We start from the raw sequence: 18,060 nt of genomic DNA on the forward strand, positions 1-18,060 counted from the left end.
CGGGCGGCGCCGGCGGCCCCCGCGGGCCGGGCCGGGGCCGGGGCTGGGGCTGGGGCTGCGGCGGCCGGGGCCGGCTCGGCCGCTCCTCCATCTTCTCTCGCCACAGCTCGCCTCGGCTTCCCCAGCTCGGGACCGGCCCATTGCCAGCCCCGCGGGGGGGGCGGCCGGCCCTCCGCGCCGCCCCGGCCCCGCCGCTCGTCCCGACACCCGTCCGCGCACGGCCCGGGTCCGCCGCCCGCCCCGAGGCGAGGGGAGCGGCGGGGGCGGCGCCGCGGCGGCCCGGGCCCGCACCGCCCCGCCGGGCCGCCGCGCCGCCGCCTCCCCCCTCTGGGCCGCAGTGGTGCAGCCCGGAGGTTAGCGGAAGCGGCCGCTCGGCGCTGCCATGTTGAGCCGCCGCCGCCGCCGCCGCTTTGTTGTCGGCTCCATGTAGCTGAGGCCCGGGGGAGGGAGGGGGGGACCGCGCTGCCGGAGCCGCCGCCGCCGCCGCCCGCCGAGGCCCGGGACGCCCCCGCCATGGAGGCCAACTGGACCGCGTTCCTCTTTCAGGTGAGGCCCCGCGGCCGCCGGCGCTGCCCGCGCCCCCCCTCCCCTCAGCGGCCGCCAGCCGGGCTCCCCGCTAGGCCGGGGCTGTCACTCAGCGCCGCCGCCCGGCCTCCCGCCCGCCTCCCCCCGGCCGGGAGCGGCCCGGCCCGGCCCGGCCCGCCTGAGGCAGCGCCTGCCCCGGCCCCGCGCCGCCGGCTCCGCTTTGCCCTCCTCGGCCGGGGCTCCCCGCCCGGCTCCGCCGCCGCCCGCGATGCTGCTCCCTTATTTATTTATTTCCGATAAAACCGAGCTCATTTCACACCTTTCGTTTCCCCTCTTTTCCCCCTAAATAACCTCTTTTTTGTTGTTGTTGCTTTTCTTTCTCTGCCCCCCCCAACCCCCCCCCCCGCCGCCAGAAAGAAAAACAACAATAAAAAGCAGCGCAGGGTTCCAGCGGGCTCTAACAAAACCCCGCTGGAACAACCCCCGTGTCTGCGAGGATGCATTAATCCCTCCTGAACCGGCCTGACTCAGGGCCGCTGGCGGGGGAGCTTGTTTGCGTTTAAAATGGGACGCGAGCGGGCCGGCTTCGTGTAAAAACTGGCGAAACGCTAACGGTAACGGGCAGGAATAGGGACGGTGGAGCGGGCAACCCCTCCCTTTGCCAACTGAGTCACTGTTTTCCCCCCTTGTGTCTGCGAAAGGCTGACTTAGAAGCACCGCTGTTTATGTAATTCCAAGGAAAAGGCAGGGGAGCGATGAAAAAAGGAGGAGGGAAAAAAAAAGCAAGCGCGATCCTCCCTTGGCTTTTGTGAGCCCTTTCACGCCGGATCGTTTTCTGGTGCCTCCTGCTCTTTGGGAGCTTGGAATTGTGTGGTTGCGAGAGGAGGGAGAGGGACTAAAATAAGCAGCCCCGCACATCACCTTTGTCAAGGTACAATAATCCCCTTTGCACGTTCCCGGCGGCGGGCACTCGCTCCCTGTGCTCCTCGGGATTAATCCCAAACCCGCCCCGTGACACGAGTCCGCAAGCCTGAGTTGAATGAATAAATCCGCCGAGAGCGAGCACCATTCCTTCAGAGAGGGGACAGATCCTTCCCTGGCGAGTACCGAGGGATGAGTCACTCGCTCGGGTGCTCTTGCCTCCAAAACCACGCCGGGAATGTTCCCGGGGAGCCGGTACCGGGAGCTGAGGTTTCCGCCTTCTCGCCATGGGTGATGCCAGCGAGTTTGGCTGAGGGCTGGTGAATTATTCCTCACTCTAGCGGGCAGTTGTGATTCGCACGTAGGAAACTTCACGCTAAGAAGTTAATCTCCTTTAGTTTAGGGCCATCTCCCTCCGAGCTGGGGCTGCTTTTATCGCCCTGCTGAGCGTTTCCAGGCTGGCAGCCCGGTGTTGCAGGAGCCTCCGTTCAGAAACGCCGAGTAATGCTTTTCAGTACGTGTCCGGCGGCTTGCTGCTCCTCCTGATGCTGGAGGAGGGTTCTGCCTTTTGCAATAGCGGTGCCGCACTTGGATTTTGGAGTAGGATTTGCTGCTTCTAATTAAGGAGTCGGCAGCTCGCTTTCCTAACGGGCTCAGCTCTGTGTGACTTGGAAGCATCTTCATAAAGCCGTGGAGTGGAAGTTTTCCTCTGACTCCTTTAGTTTTGCCCCAAAGAATAAAGTATTAAGGCCTCGGAAGAAATGTTGGATATCGTTTCTCGAGTCATTTTGTTCAAACTAATGATGCAGGGTGCGAGCATCCTAATGCACCGGGCAGAAAGCGCTGTTAAGACAACTCCTGATGTGAGTTTAGTTCTCCTCCTTGCTCACCAGCAGCGTGTCAGCCAAGATCCAAGTGGGATTAGTTAAAACTAGCCCGAAAAAGTGGGTTTAAAAGCCCTTCCCGGCCCCTCCTCGGTATTGGTTAAATAACAAATGTGAGTGACTGAATAAACCCCTCATTCTTCTAGGGGGCTTTTAGCACGCTCCAGCTGTGCCAGGATTTCTCAGGGACAGCTCAAGGCGCTGTGTGCACAGTTGTAATTCGTAGCTAAATGTGTTTGGAGGAGGCTTCGGTGCCTTAATTCAAGCCTTGGCAGCAATGGGATGTGCGACTGTAAATTGCTCCTTCCAAATAAAGTTGTCTGATTGTGTTTCGGTGGCTGTTGATGACTTGTAGCTCTCTCCTTAAAGGCTGTGCCACTGAGTAAGCGCTTCTTGTTTGGAGCAGTTCTCGTCGGGATCTGAATAGTGCCTGAAATGCTCATTTTGAAACCCACTTTAAGTATCTGCTGGGAAAGTGAAAGTTGTATCTGTTAATGTGAGGAGGACTCATCCATCAAACGGAGCGCTTGAGATATGACTCATGCTAATTTGTTGCTCTCACATTAAGGCTGGAGCGCGAAAAAATGTTCGCCTCTGGCACTGGAAGTTCACAATGGCACATCCTAGCACTGCGGGTCAGGAATTACAGCTCTCTGGTGTTTACTGCCCCCCAAGGAAAGCACAAATCAGTGCTGGGAGCAGGGGGGTTTGGCCTGGACGATCCAAGTATCACAGAACTGTTGACTTGACGTGAATGCCGGGTCAAGCAAAGCCGGGTCTGTGCCTGAATAGGAATGACTTGCCAGGGGCGTGCAGCAGGTGCCGGCTCCCTTCTGGAGCAGGGAGTGAAACAAATACTGCCTGATCCTTTGCTAAAAGGCTTTGATGCTGCAGCCCTCGGGAAGGGAGGAATACTGCTTGTTGCAAACAGGGGTTGTTAGGAAGATAGCCCTGCTAATAGCGCTGGCTGTCTGGGAACCAAGATAAGCAGACTTATATAAGCAGCAGCTCCGTAGCCTGTAGCCTTATGAATATACATTGTTTTATGGCTCCCATCCGGATCGGTTCCGTAGCAATAAGTGCATCGTTACCATCAAGTGCTGATGGTTCTTTAAGGCTTAAAAATATCCATAAACTGCGTAAGTTTGAACCTTGTCCAAAGGATTTGTGCTCTCTATTATCCGATCTGCTAGCTCTGCCTTTGAAACTGTATCTCTGGAGCTATCCTTAGGTGCTCTTAAGTGTCTTCTGATACAGTTTAGCAACATTGTCTAACGCTGGTTTCAAGTTGGCTGTAAAACATCTCAGATTTTCTAGTTTTTAAATTAAAATTGTCTTATAAGTACACAACTCGCTTAATATTGTGCTTTCAATGTGTGTTGTGCATACTGGTTTTATGCAGCGTAGATGTCCCAATGGCTTTGTATAAACATGGAAAAGGAGTGGTTGGAACCCCACCTTTGCCAATTAAGTCAGGCAGGAGTTCAGTGGGGATGCTGGAGTTTGGACCGTGCTGGTTCCGGGAGAGCTCTGCATTTGCCTCCTCAGCAATCACAAACCAGCCCCTGAGGCTGTTGTTTGAGGTGGCTGCTGTGGCCAGGCCCGGTGTGGTAATTCTCAACCTACCTGTTGCATCCCGAGCTTCGGCGCGGTTGGGATCCAACCGGACAGGCTGGCCTGGCTCCTGCCTTGTCCTGCACGTTGTCACACCAAATCCAGGCTTTCTCCCGTGAGCCGTTTTCCTGTCAGATAGGCTTGGAGTGTTAGGGAGCACGTATTCACACCCACGTGGGTCAGTGTTTGTGTCCACTGGTGGCTTCTATCCAAAGATCACCGGCATCGTGCTCCTGAAGAGTGGCTGGCTGGAACGCTGCAGGGTCCGAGGGGTGGCAGGAGGAGGTGGGACCCCCCCTGCAGCCAGGGGGGAGCTGCACTGAGGCTGCTGGAGCTGCTGCTGCAGTCGGGAGAGGCAGAGCAGACAGAGCTTGGATGCAACTAAGAATAAAGTCCCCAAGTGAGCTCCTGGAGGTACTGACTTCTCCAGAGGACGTGATGGAATGGATTCCCATAGGAAGAGTGTTAGCCTGAGTGTGGTTTGTAACGCTGCCCGTCCTGAGCTGCTGTAAAAGGAGACAGGTTGGGGGGCACGAGCCAGCGCAATGTTTTATTCAGCTCTGACAGCCTCGAGTCATGTTAGTTTGTGAAGGAGGCCATAGGGGAGAAGTCCTGGAAGGCTGCAGCACTGATCCAATGGGAATGCAAGTTTCCCCAGACTCAGCTTCAGCCCTGGCACGCTGCGTTAATAACGAGACTGATTTAAAACTGGTCTGATGAGACCGAGGCACATCTTGAATACAGATGCGCTTAAACTGGCTTAGGGTGCTAGAGTGATTTATTTTAATGCTCCATTAGGCTGAATTGGTTTGTGTGGTTTCTAAACCACTTTAAAATTGTATCTGCTAGGGTTTTGTCCTAGTCTGACTGGAGGAGTTTTAATCACCGTGTTTTCTGCCTTAGAATAAACAGCCTCAGAATACAAGCGGCGTGTAGGACAGCCTGTAGCAGCACAGGCTGAGGCTCAGCTGAGCGGGGGATCCCCTTCTGTCTCTTCCCTTTAGCGTCTCCCACTGATTCTGTAGTTCACAGTCAGTTGGTACTGGCTGTTTTGAAACAGTTCTCGGGGCTTTTTTCCCCCAACGCCCCCAAATGTGTTCTCCAGCATCTCTAGATATCTACAGTGCTCATGGATTAGCTCCTCTTCCTATCACAGAGTAGTTGCTGCTGAAGAGAAAAAGGACATGTCACTATTCTTACTCATTTCCAGATGCAAAGAGCATGGTGTTCAGTGTATAAATGCAATGGGAACCTGCTAAATATAGCAACGTGGCTCTAGACAGTGCTGGATTCAAGCTGCTTTGGTTCAGTGCTAACGCACCAGTATGAGCCCGCTGTTTGAATAAGACACCTTAGTGCATCCTGGCTCCCCGTGGCTGCAGTTTGATCCTCAGTGTGCACTAAGCTTGGTTTAAAGGTGGGGCATTATTTTGCAACTCCTGTCAGTACATTCATAAGCTCCAAAGATAGTCCCAAGGTGGCATCTGATATGATCGCTAGCAAAACAAGTTGTCTGTTATGTAAAGATCAAATGCTGTGTTAGGAAAAGATCTGACAAGCGCCTCCTTGTTTTCCATAGGAAGTGTTGCCCTCCGGAAACTTATTAATTATTTGCTTGTTATGATGTGTGCCATCCCTCCGCTTGCCACAGAATCCGCACAGCCAATGCATGTAGAGCGTGAGCGGGTTTGTTCTTGTCCAAAACCAGAGCTCTGTTCCCTTTTCCACTTGTTACTTCAATGGCTTTTGGTGTAGAATGTGCTTTCCTGTAGGTTGTAAATGTTCTCACCGTGTCCGAGCGAGCACCCATTGATAGAATTTAAGTGTGAATGTTTGGTTTTAGGCACATGAAGCCTCACATCACCAACAGCAGGCAGCACAGAACAGTTTGTTGCCTCTCCTGAGCTCTGCTGTTGAGCCACCCGATCAGAAGCCGATTCTGCCCTTACCAATAACGCAGAAACCTCAGCCTGCACCAGAAACATTAAAGGATGCTATTGTTGGGATTAAAAAGGAAAAACCTAAAACCTCCTTTGTGTGCACTTACTGCAGCAAAGCATTCAGGGACAGCTACCATTTGAGGCGTCACGAGTCCTGCCACACAGGGATAAAGTTAGTGTCACGGCCAAAGAAAACTCCCACCACAATGGTGCCCCTTATCTCCACCATCGCTGGTGACAACAGCCGAAGTTCACTGGTGTCGACTATCGCAGGCATCCTGTCCACAGTCACTACGTCTTCCTCTGCCACCAACCCCAGCAGTAGTGCCGGCGCGACGGCCATGGCAGTGACTCAGACCACCAAGAAGCCCAGCAAGCCCGTAAAGAAGAACCACGCCTGTGAGATGTGTGGGAAGGCCTTCAGGGATGTCTACCACCTCAACCGGCACAAGCTGTCCCACTCAGATGAAAAACCCTTTGAATGTCCCATTTGCAATCAGCGCTTCAAGAGGAAGGATCGCATGACCTACCACGTGAGGTCCCACGAAGGTGGCATCACGAAACCCTACACCTGTGGTGTTTGTGGAAAAGGCTTCTCGAGGTACCATGTAGAAAATCCCAGGCGAGCTCAAGTATTGGCTTTTCATAACCAAGAAGGGTTAAGCTTTCATAGCGAGGGGCTAGGAGAACCAGACATCTTAGAAGATTGGTGAGGGGATAAAGAGCCTTGTTTACCTCTAGGGTGTGGGTCTTGCTCCGAGCCAAAAGCACTCGTTCTTTTGTGGGAGTGTTTTAAAACAATCTTGTGACCTCATCCATGTCCACAGGACACGTGTCCATGTCACTGATGGGTGTCATGGAGCCCCTTGACCAAGCCTTTGCAAAGCCTGGATGGGGCATAGCAGGCAAACTGCCTCCTTGTCTGGTAGCAGGGTTGAGGTGGACTGACAGAGCAGTGCAGGGGAGCTTGCATTGCTGCTGGCTGTATTTACACCTGTGCTTGTGACAGAGAACAAGCTTCAACCCTTAGAGCCGTTGCTCTGTCACCTTTACACAGGGTACAAGCAAACGTACCATTTTCAGGTGTGTTAAGAGGAACGTGGTTAAGTTTTAAACAGCAGGTTGGGTCTCAGCGTACCCGTGTGTTCCTCTGGCTGCAAGGCATTGTGTAGGTGAGGGGATGTATTTATCCGTGCTGTGCAGAGGGGGTGGGCTGCAAGGGGTCACCAGCAGTGTTCAGCACCGCTAGCCACCGTGTCCTTACTATGTATTTGTAACAGTATGCATTCTCTTCTCTGTTCCTCTCTTGTTTGCAGGCCTGATCATTTAAGCTGTCACGTTAAACATGTTCACTCAACAGAGAGACCCTTCAAATGCCAAGTAAGGGCTAAAGTGATTTGTTAAGAACAATGCCTTATTGTAACCTTAGCATCTCAGGTGAATAATCTTTCCAGAACTGTATTTGCTCCTGGACTGTTCGTTGACAAGGAAGTTTAGGAATAAAGTTACATCTGCCTTACATACCAGCAGCACTATAGTTCTGATGGAAGTCTAGAGGCAGTTTAAAAGGATGCTGCGGCTGCTTTTTAGGGAAGATGAGAGGCTTTTTGCTTTCTTGGAGAACATCATAGGTGCTCTGTTTTAAGATATGCTTAACTTAGGTGGTAGGATTGTAACAGCATCCTCAGCTCAGTGCTGATTACTGGAGTCATGTGTGCAGTGTGTTTCTCAGTATGTTTCAATTACATGTGTTCCTCACTATATCCATGAAAAATGGGTTGGAATAGTTGGTTCTGGGTCCGTTACTTTGCTGGGAGGTGAAAGCAACTTGGTGTAAGTTGATGACTGAGTCTAAGAGAAGAAAACTTGACTGCCCTGGAACAATTAACTGTTTTGCTTGGAATAGCCATGCTTGTTCCAACCTGTGTTTTAGTGACTCATCGCATTAAATAAAAGCCTTGTGTAAAAGGAATAGCGTTAGCAGAAGGTTTAATTTCCTTGTTCTGATTTGGATAGGAACAAATGTAATTGAGCAATTGAGGGTATCAGGTTCATATTTGTACAGTTAAATTATATCAAACCCCAACTTTACCTGTTCTAGGCTTTGTTTATAAGATACCTCTTGTTATGGTAGGTAAAGCAACCACTATTTAAAGACAGTTCAAGTAGCATAGAGTGTGATTTTTGCACGTACAAGGTAAACCAGCCTTATGGTGGGCATGTAATTCATACTGTAATGATGCTGTCTGCACTTCAAGTGTAACTGTTATCCTCTATATAGACGTGCACTGCTGCCTTTGCCACCAAAGACAGACTGCGGACACACATGGTGCGCCATGAAGGAAAGGTATCGTGTAATATCTGTGGTAAACTTCTGAGTGCAGCATATATCACCAGCCACTTAAAGACACACGGGCAGAGCCAAAGTATCAACTGTAATACCTGTAAACAAGGCATCAATAAAAGTAGGTGAACGTTTTAAAAACATTTCTAATAACAGTGTGTTTGCAAAGGGAATTGCCTTTGGTGACGTTAAAATGCCAAAACGCACCCCTCAGTCCTAGGGGTGCGTTTTAATAGGTGTGAATGCTCTATTCACACCTATTAAAAATAGATGTTTGATAACAGAATCTTCTTCTGCTCAAGAATTGGCTTGTGTGGAATTGGTTTGCTGCTAGACTGTGCTCTTATCCCTGCAACTTGTGAGGGTAACCCATCTCTGTGAACAGAGAAGTTCCCAGGTTTTCTCAGTTTCTAAGTACTTGCTGAACTCAGGTGTGAAGCCTCCCCTAAAGCTCCTCAAAAATAGGAGAAAGATTCTTGTGCTTTCTCCAAGCTTTGACCCTTTGGGTTCGATGGTTCCTCCCTTTGGTATTAACTGACAGGAAAAGCTTTTAAATCCAGCCCTGAAATGTTTTGAGCATTGATGGCATTTGAGTGGTGGTGTGCAGGAGTTCAGATGGGATGCTTGTAATAGTTCCTTCTAGTCTTAAAGTCTGTGGAAGTGCTGAAGCCTGAACCTGGGAGTGCCTCGTAAGGAAGGAAAGGCTTGATTTTCGCATCTTCCCTATTAAAATACCTGTAACTTAAGTTAACCCACATGGTTAATGGTACAGGATGGGTTTTCAGAGGGATCTAGAGGGAGAAGTAAGGATTGTCTTTGGAAACCTTGTCCTTAAAGCCTTTTGAAACAGTATTAATTTACAACATCTTTTCAGTGCCTATTACTGCTGGCTAATTTGAAGGTCCTGGGAATGTCTGAAATGCCTGATGGTTGAGCTTAACACAAAATCTGGGTGTGAAGTATTTTTCAAGGTATAGGGTTACAGCTCTGGCTTCCCAAGCCAGTTTGGGGCTGCTTGGCCACTTCACATGAGGCATTACAGCAGTTGTTGGAGGTGGAAATGATGAGCTGTTGGGTGGCCAGAGAGCAGTAACACACTGTTCTGTGATGTAAAGGTAAACTGAAAGTTTGAGGTCATACTTGGAATAACAAGTAAAAAGGCTTTTTTCTTTCAAAAGCTGAGATTTAGAACCAGTGTAGTTGGCTCAGCAGCTCGAAGTCTAGAGCCTGGAGACTTTTCTTCCATTCTTCCTAAAATGCAAACAAAATAATCAGAAAGGAAGTCAGAGCAGATGTTCCTGACTTGCACTTTGTGTTTCAGCTCTTGGAAAAGTAGTTTTCTAAAGCACAGAATTAATTATGTGGTTTTAAGCACCTTTGATTTTTGCTCTTGGAATCCTGTGAGATTCCACACGCTGTTTATGGAAGAAGCCTTTGTGATGTCAGCAGAAAACAGAGTAACTTTTCAAGGTGAATTTGTGTTCTTACTTAATTGGCATAGCATGCATGAGTGAGGAGACCAGCAATCAGAAGCAGCAACAGCAGCAGCAGCAACAGCAGCAACAGCAGCAGCAGCAGCAGCAGCAACAACAACAACAACAGCAACAACAACAGCAGCAACAGCAGCAGCAGCAGCAGCACGTAACAAGTTGGCCTGGAAAGCAGGTAGAGACCCTGAGATTATGGGAAGAGGCCGTCAAAGCAAGGAAGAAAGGTAAAACAAACCAATACTTACAGTCTTGGCTTTGTAAGATATTGGAGTTGATAGTTGTATAGGGAGTTTAAGATGTCAGAAAAGGATGTCTTACATGAACGTTTCATTCTTAGTAATAGCTAGCAACTAGCAGGAGGATAACATGGCCAAAATTACCCTGTTGTAAATGAGCTCCTTATTACCCGCTTCCCTTTGGTCTGTGTGCATAGCAGTCATCATTATAAAGGGATGCTTGTGTCTGCTCCAAGGCAAGAGTGTGTTTTTTAGCCTTGCATGTGGTTTTCAGCTGTGTTTGTGCATATTTACCAGTTGTTAACTTGTGTGCATATATATTTATATGTATATACACACGTAACACCCTCGGTCATTGCATCATCATCAGTTTGCATGTGGGTGCTTTCTGTGTCCCTTTCATCATTTCTCCCCCACTTTATTCCATTGGCTTTAGCATCATGTAACTGGCTTTGCAGAAGGTTTTCTAGAACACATAGCTTGTTTGTTTGGGGTATTTTCCCCTCATTTTAATTACAGAACTAACTCATAAGTGATCCCATTTGTCATTATCGCTAGCTCACAGCTTACATATATGTCTGCTGCTGCCACTGCAGTTGAATGGCTTCCCGTTGTTGGTCAGTGTGTCAGTTTGTCTCAAAGAATAGGTTGCTGCAGTTTAGTGTAGCAGCAGTAGCTACAGTACTGCTACAGAACTGCTACAGTAGCAGTTCAGTAGCTTCAAGTCTTCAGTTACTTCTTTCTTACTCTTTCTCAACAGTTTGATTTCTAATGCCTGTCTGTGACTCTCCTTTTAGAAGGAATCCCTAGCCACCACTTGCTGCTTTCGCTAGCTGTTCTAGTAATAAATGTTATTGACTCACCTTGTTTTTTCTTTTCTCCTAAGCTTACTTTCAGTATCTTCAGTCTTTTTTCTTTTCTAGGTCTTGTTTGTGTATTAGGCTGCTTAGCTCCTTTCGCCTTGGTTGTTATTCCAGTTGAATTCTGTGATCAGACAGTGTAGAAACAGCTTCATCATGTTCAAATGCAGTGATAACAGAAACGTTAAATACCATCAGGCCACTAGATAAAGCCAGAAGGGGGTCAGAGTTAGAAAATCTCTGAGAATTTTGGGTTTCTGCTTGTTCTTTCCCATGTCTTGTTCCCTCTGCCTTTCCTGTTCAGATGATTGAATATGCTCTCACATGAAGAGTGGGTTGGGGCAGACTGGTGGGTGAGGGAGGCGGGTGGGCAGAGGTGTTGTCAGTTGAGACGAGCTTAACTGAAGTGGGAGGGGGCACGGGTGGGATGTGTCTTTGCGTATTACTGTGCTTGGAAGGTGAAACTAGACCAGACAGCGCCATGCCTACGTGCTGCTCTTTCCATGCTGGTTCTCCTGTGCTTGTGCCCCCTGTTGCATTGGCTTTACAACACATTATGGGATACTTTTTTTTAGTCTAATACAACTTATTTTCACAATTTATTATTATTATTATTCTTTTTTTACTCTTTCCCTTCCTTTCCACCCCTCCTAGATATGGACTTTGAAGAACCAACAGTAACCCTTGAATGGGGCTAATGTTGCTTTCAAAGTTAACTCTGTCTTGGTACATTTGTATTGCCCAAGTGGCAAGAGTGGACTCTTTGCTCCTGGCTTACCTCCTGAAACGTGGGTGTAGACTGAGCTTGGTGTCCTACCCTACAAATGTGGAACAAGACACGGCTTAGAAGTGCTGTAACGTTGATGTAGGATGTATTTTTGTCGGTTTCTCTAGCACTTTTCCCTTCCCTTTACCCGCCTCCACCAACCCGCTTCTGTTTTTGGAGCCTTCTAGTATGGGTAGCCGGCAGGTGGTGCTGATGGATGTGTAGTGATCCCTCCATGTCCTGGACCGCTTCTGCCCGCTCCCCAGTGCCCAGGCCTGCCAAACCCCCCCCTCCCCACCCGGCAGCAGGGCCGGGCACTGATCTGCTCCTTGGCTGCTTTGTTCGGCACTTAATTCCTGCTTGCTGCAACACCCAAACCACCCAACCAACCCGAAACCCCACAGAGCAAACCAAGCTGGTGTGGAGCTGGAGCTTATGTGAAAGCTGAGGAGATGCTGGGGGTTGGAAGGTGTACTGGTAGCCTTGAGAATCGCTAAGTGTGGTCAGTGGAGCAGTATTTAGTAGCAATAATTAAGACTGAAATAAGCAGGTAAATATTGAAACGAGCTTTGCTTAATCAGTCCCTAATAATGACTTTTTAAAACCTTCACAGAATGTCAGTTCACCTTTGAGAAGGCTATAGAGTACGTACCATTCGGTATGTACACTCTCTCCTCTATTTATAATGTTCCTCTTGGGAGGATGTCTTTGACTGTACAATGCTGTTTTTATGCACATGGAAACCCTCTTTATAAAACAACCTCGCTTGACTTCTCAGGGCAAAAAAAGATATTGCATTGAAATGAAATGCATGAGAGTTTGTATTTCTTGTAGGCTATAGAATGTTAACAGTTTTAACTTACTAATAATTCCTAAAGAAAATGATGCCAGAATTTGTACCTGTTCTTGTTTGGGTTTTGTTTTTGTTCTTTTCTTTTGTTTGTTTGTTTTTTTGCCTTTTTATTTATTTATTTTAAATCTTGTCCATGGGTTTTTTTTATGTGTTAAAACCTTTTTGTCTTTTTATGTCTCATTTTTAGAAGCTGCTAACTTGTGCCAAACCTCCACTGCTGCTACTACGCCTGTGACTCTTACTACTCCATTCAATATAACGTCCTCTGTGGCTTCTGGGACTATCACAAACCCAGTCACAGTGGCAGCTGCAATGAGCATGAGAAGTCCAGTAAATGTATCAAGTGCAGTTAATATATCCAGTCCGATGAACCTAGGGCATCCTGTAACTATAACAAGTCCATTATCCATGACATCTCCATTAACGCTCACCACACCAGTCAATTTACCTACCCCAGTAACCGCTCCAGTGAATATAGCACATCCAGTCACTATAACATCTCCCATGAACCTCCCCACGCCCATGACGTTAGCTGGTCCCTTAAATATAGCCATGAGACCGGTAGAGAGCATGCCTTTCCTGCCCCAGGCCTTGCCCACGTCTCCTCCCTGGTAAAAGAGTTTCTAAACAGTATTAAAAAGGATTAAAATGGAATCCTTACCAGCAGTTCTTTTCTGGGTTTTTGTTTGGGTTTATTATTATTTCTGTTGCTGGGGTTTTTTTGTTTCGTTTTGTTTCGTTTTGGTTTAGTTAATAATAAATTCAGACTAAGACACTGGGGCAACATGCACCATCAGAGACTATAGTAGCATCTTCCCCTGTTGATTTGGCTTGTATGGTTCAACCTTGAGTTTCACTGGAGCACTTGAGTTAACGCAAGTTTTCCCTCTTAGCTGACTGATGCTGAATTAGAGCAGATACTTATTGCCAGAGTTTAAAAAAAAACAAAAAAAAAACCTAAAAAAACCCAACCAGTTTTATGTTTTATCCCCCAAATTATAACTTAGAGAATTACTTTAATGTAAGCACTAGCAAAGACCCCTCTGTGTGTTTAACAGGGCGGATGGCTAATCTTAACTTGGCAGTTGTTTAAGTTTCTGAGCTAGTGTAGAATCCTTGTCTGTGTTGATGTTTTTTCTTTTAAGGAGTAAATGCATTACAATGTTGTCATTTAAAACAAAAGAAAAATGCATTTTGGAGAAAAATATGCATTTTACCTTTGGGAATATGGTAATTTCAGGCAGCATTCCCTATGGGAAAGGTGATACCAGCTCTGATATGCAAAGCATATGATAACTTATCATTCTAACTTCAACGTATAATAGGGATTGTGACCTGATATTTGGAGATGTAAATATTACCCAACATATTACCCTAAGGGAATAGAGCATTGTAGTCAACATTTTGTTTAAGAAAGCTTATGGTTTGGTGAGAAACAGCCGTGGCTGACAGAAGAGGAGTCGAGATGTATGTAAACATGGTCTCTGAACAGTCAGACCCCTATGGGACTCTTATCTAGGAGCAAAAGGAGTGCTTTGAAACTTAAGAAATATTGCTTTAAGCTGGAAGATTCTGGAGGCACTGGGTATGATTTTTATGCCCTCTGCCTCCCAATCAGAGCCTGCTGGTGTTGCAGCAGGGGACAGACGTGTTAGTTGTTCACTAGAAGTTTTGTCTTATATTAAATTGTATACAGTTTTTATTCTAACCACTAACTAGGTAGGATGCCCCTCCAGGACAAGCAGAGAGCGTCTTTTAATTTCTCCCCTATTTCTTAATCAAGTGTTGTGCAAATCTGTTCAACTTTGTAAATATTTGCAAACATCATCATTTTTACGTTACTCTTCTATTGTGTTAACACATTTCTATCAGTTTGTGGGACTTTCTGGGGTGATGGTTTCAACTGTCCAGCCCAGAACTTCTCCACAAATGGTCACACATGTTTAAGCTACATGTGCTTTTTATTTCTTAACCTGTTTATCTGTACATAAAGTAGAAAGCAAGATCTAGGGAAACAGCTATACTTTTTCGACTATCATGTCACATATTCACGTTTTTAAACCTTTGTTTAAAAAAAACCAACACCCTAAACCCAAGACTCTACATTAAAAAGACAAATAAAATAAAGATTACAGTTGAGATGTTTATATCTTAATGAAGTTGAAAGCTACAGAGATTAGAGTGTGTGCATTTTCACAGAGTGCTAGCAGGACTGACTAGTCAAAATGGACTGGCTGCTTCCGTTCCTACCCTGCCGTGTCAGTAACAAGCAGTGATTGCCAGGCTGCTGGCTCAGGTGACAGGTATCTGTATCATTACGTGAAACTGTTCTAGGGGCTTGGACTACATAGTAAAACAACAAAAAAAAACCACAAAAAAATAGAGCTTAGTGTAAAATAATTTTATAAATGATCTTTTGTACTTTAGGACATCAAATTGTACAACTTTTGTATATATAAAAGCTTAGGAACTTTCTGTTTAGCAGAAAGGAAACACATTCCTACACTTTTAATGTATATGTTTGTTATAATGTCCATGTAAACATATGCCCTATGTTTGTGCCTTTTAATTAGTTTGTCTCAATAAACAAAAATGTAGAGAAGAATATGTAGCTATGACTTTGTTACCCCTGTTCTGACTCCAGATGTGTAGAGGTCTTCGTTTTTGCACTGTGTAGAGCATTGCGTGCAGACAGCTGCATGACTTAGGCTGATCCGGCCGGAATGAGGCATGTGAAGGGCATGCACCCCAGGAAAACTCCCTCCTCCCGTAGTGTAGAGCAGCCCATGCTGGTGGGGCCGTGCATGTTGGGATGTGTAGTTTCCAAAGCATCTCTGCTACCCGTGGCAATGACACCAGCTTGCACCAGTTTTACACAGTAGGTCCGTAGCGTTCTGGGTCTGGGGACGCTGCAGAGATGACCCTTAGATGAAGTTTGGGTGTCCCTGAGCTTAAAACAACCCCCAAGAAGCATTAAGAGCCAAGATGAAAATGTGTACGAGAAGTGGTTATCTATGAATTACTGACAATAAACAGGTGTGAGACTTAATTGTATGTTGTCAATTCCTGTAGCATTGACAGTGGGTCCGTGCAGCCCCTGCTGCTGTTACTTATATCCCAGCAGCGTAGCAGTAGAATAAACACATTAAACACCGGCAAGGAGACTTTTCAACATGACAGAGGCTTCCCAAACCACTAAACCACGGTGCTCTTAGCAGGGCGTAGGAAAAGGGCTGTTTCCTCTTTTATTTTATGTTGGTTCTGCTCGAATGTACCTGGTTTATGTCCACAAAGCTACATTAGCTAATTGTCAACCTGTTTCATCTGTACTTGGGTAAACATTTGCTTTGTACTGTGTATAAATGGTTCCGAGGTGTGCTCCTCGGCTGTCTCGACGCGGACATGAATTTCACGTTGTAATGCCATCGTACGAAATACATTTAAGCTGTTTTTTGACACCCAAAAGCTACCTGGTCAAGTAGTTTATACAGCATGCATGCTACCTTCTAATCGCTGGTTCATCCACAGTCTAACGAGGCGGCTGCTGTCGGGAGACGACGCCTCGTGTCACGACAGCGATGAGCCCTTCGCACGGCAGCTCGTGTCGCTGCGGCGCCGGGGAGTTGAGGCTGTAAGCAAATGGTGGATGTGAAGAACAGATGCTCCTGTTACACCGAGTTAGTTGCGATGCAGCTGATGCGCTTAGCCTAGTTTATTTCATGGAAACTTTTAAGCTGGATCTAGTCCAACATCCAGGGAAGCCTGCTGCTGCCGCTGATGGGAGCGGCGTTTACATCCAGCCCGCTCAGGTCTCCGATTGCAAGGAGCTCAATAAGGGGTTTCTTTTTTTTCCTCCTTAAGTTTCCATGAGCATCCGGCCTTAGGCTTAGCACCGACTGGAAGTTTGGAAGTTGCGTTTTGCCTTGGAAGGATCGGTGCAGTGCAAAGGCAGAGCAGATCAGTGGCACGAGAGCTCGTCCTGCGGGCAAAGGGAGCCACCGGTGCCCGGCTCAGTGCTGGCTCAGCACTGCGGGCAAGTGGGCACAGGGAAGTAAGTATGAGAGCGCAGCCACCCGTGCTGCAGGAGCTGCGCCACAGGGGTAGCTCGAGTACGGTGTTGTCTTGGTTTGGAGCACCCCACCGCTTCCAGAGGGTGTTTGTGGGGAGGAGGAATGTGGGATTTGACCGTCTGTGTCTTACCAGTGGGGAGTTACCCCTGGGTGTTGCCAAGAGGGAAGATTTCTGTCCAGATCACGGCTAAGACAGACGTGTTCTCCTCAGTGTGTGAGTTACGTTCTGTTTGCCCTTGTTCACAAATAAAAGATTGGTGGTTTTCCCCTTCTTACAATAACTTTTTCTTGCGAGTGGCAGAAGGAAGCCAAGTATTGAATGTGTTTGCCTTTGCCCACGAGAGCTTTAAAGAAAAGCAGCAAACCCCAGTAAGCTGTTTGAGCTGCAGCAATCCCAGGTTACATAAAGGGGCTGGGGATTAGCCGGGGGCATTACGGGTGGCGATAAGCCCTCCCAGTTCTGCTTGTTCTTCGCTCACTTTTATTTTAGCAGCGGTCCCTCTGAGCTGTGTTCTCAAGCTGCTTTGGGTTAATTTGGAAGGCTCAGGGTTAGCTTCCCCCCAAAGGATGAAGGAAGGAGAACTTGGCTTTAAAGAACACTTGAGAGCATCCAGTCCACTGCTGTTTCCTTATCTTGGGGTCCCTGTGCGGGTGGGGAAGCAGCCTGCAGTTCTTCAGTGCTCGGTCCTGCCTTGCTCTGTTGATGGCTCAGTTTCTCCCTCTCAAAAATAGATTTCACATTATTTTCAAAAGGCAGCTATTAAAAGCACTTCCAGTTTTTAAATGCCATCGAGGTCTGTCTCAGTGCTTAAGTGGCCCTTTTTTAGCAGTGCTTTTCAGGCTAAGTAGGGAGTGTAGAAAGAAATCTCTTCCTCTCCTAATTGTCAGGCAGAATAAAACCCCATCCCCTTCTACCTGTTCGTGTGATTCCGCATGTTTGTACTCCTTGCTTATCTTTGGATCATTCACTCGCAGCTTCCAGAGCAGCCACCGAAGGATGACAGAGGAACTACGTGCTCGTTTTTAGGTCAAAAATAGCTTTCACCTTTAAGCGCACAAGGCTCGGGGACTGCTTCCTAATCAGAAAAAGAATGCCTGAGCTCCCATTGCGAATCCATTTTACAGCTGTGTTCACATTCGACTGTCAGCCCCTGCTGAAAACCGAGCACTGAGGTCTTGACCTAGAAACAGCCTTTTTTGGTATTGCTTTGGAAAAGGTATTCCAGTGCTGGGAGAAGCCGAGCCAGGAGCTCAGGCCCTCATCCCAGGCTGAGAGCCTCGGCAGCGGATCACTTCCTTGTGCCTTGTGTCTCCCTGAAGCCCAAGTAAAGACTGCTGGGAAAGGTGGGATTATGGTTTACAAAATTAATAGGGTTTTTTTGGGGGGGGGTTCTTCAGGTTTTGGGGTCAATTTGAATTATTTTTGCCAAAGTCCTGGGGTTTTCTTTAAGGAAACAAACACTTTTTGACAATAAGATACTTGTAAAGCATCTCAACGTGGGCAGCTGGAATTACTGCTTGTGGCAGAGCCCAGACCTTGGCGTTCCGCACAGAGCA

The 18,060-nt window shown here is 47.5% G+C and overlaps 1 protein-coding gene across 2 annotated transcripts; it reads left to right on the forward strand.

Moving 5' to 3' along the window:
* The first annotated feature begins 389 nt into the window (after positions 1–389).
* On the forward strand, positions 390–15,038 carry VEZF1 (vascular endothelial zinc finger 1). 2 transcript variants are annotated; one of them, XM_034069064.1, is made up of 7 exons: positions 390–546; positions 5,788–6,485; positions 7,201–7,264; positions 8,166–8,349; positions 9,730–9,942; positions 12,194–12,238; positions 12,621–15,038. In XM_034069064.1, the coding sequence occupies exons 1-7, from the start codon at positions 514–516 to the stop codon at positions 13,046–13,048; spliced, it is 1,665 nt and encodes a 554-aa protein (XP_033924955.1). In that variant the 5' UTR covers positions 390–513; the 3' UTR covers positions 13,049–15,038. The 2 variants fall into 2 exon arrangements, with proteins under 2 accessions (XP_033924955.1, XP_033924956.1); XM_034069065.1 differs by lacking the exon at positions 12,194–12,238.
* The last annotated feature ends 3,022 nt before the right edge of the window (positions 15,039–18,060 follow it).

This window comes from Melopsittacus undulatus, chromosome 13 (genome assembly GCF_012275295.1).
Source record: "Melopsittacus undulatus isolate bMelUnd1 chromosome 13, bMelUnd1.mat.Z, whole genome shotgun sequence".
In the NCBI taxonomy this organism is placed as follows: Eukaryota; Metazoa; Chordata; class Aves; order Psittaciformes; family Psittaculidae; genus Melopsittacus; species Melopsittacus undulatus.

Coding starts and splice junctions, on each gene's coding strand:
- VEZF1 (XM_034069064.1), top strand. CDS start 514: ATGGAGGCCAACTGGACCGCGTTCCTCTTTCAG. Junction 547..5,787: donor GGACCGCGTTCCTCTTTCAG/GTGAGGCCCCGC, acceptor GTTTGGTTTTAG/GCACATGAAGCCTCACATCA. Junction 7,265..8,165: donor AGAGACCCTTCAAATGCCAA/GTAAGGGCTAAA, acceptor TCCTCTATATAG/ACGTGCACTGCTGCCTTTGC.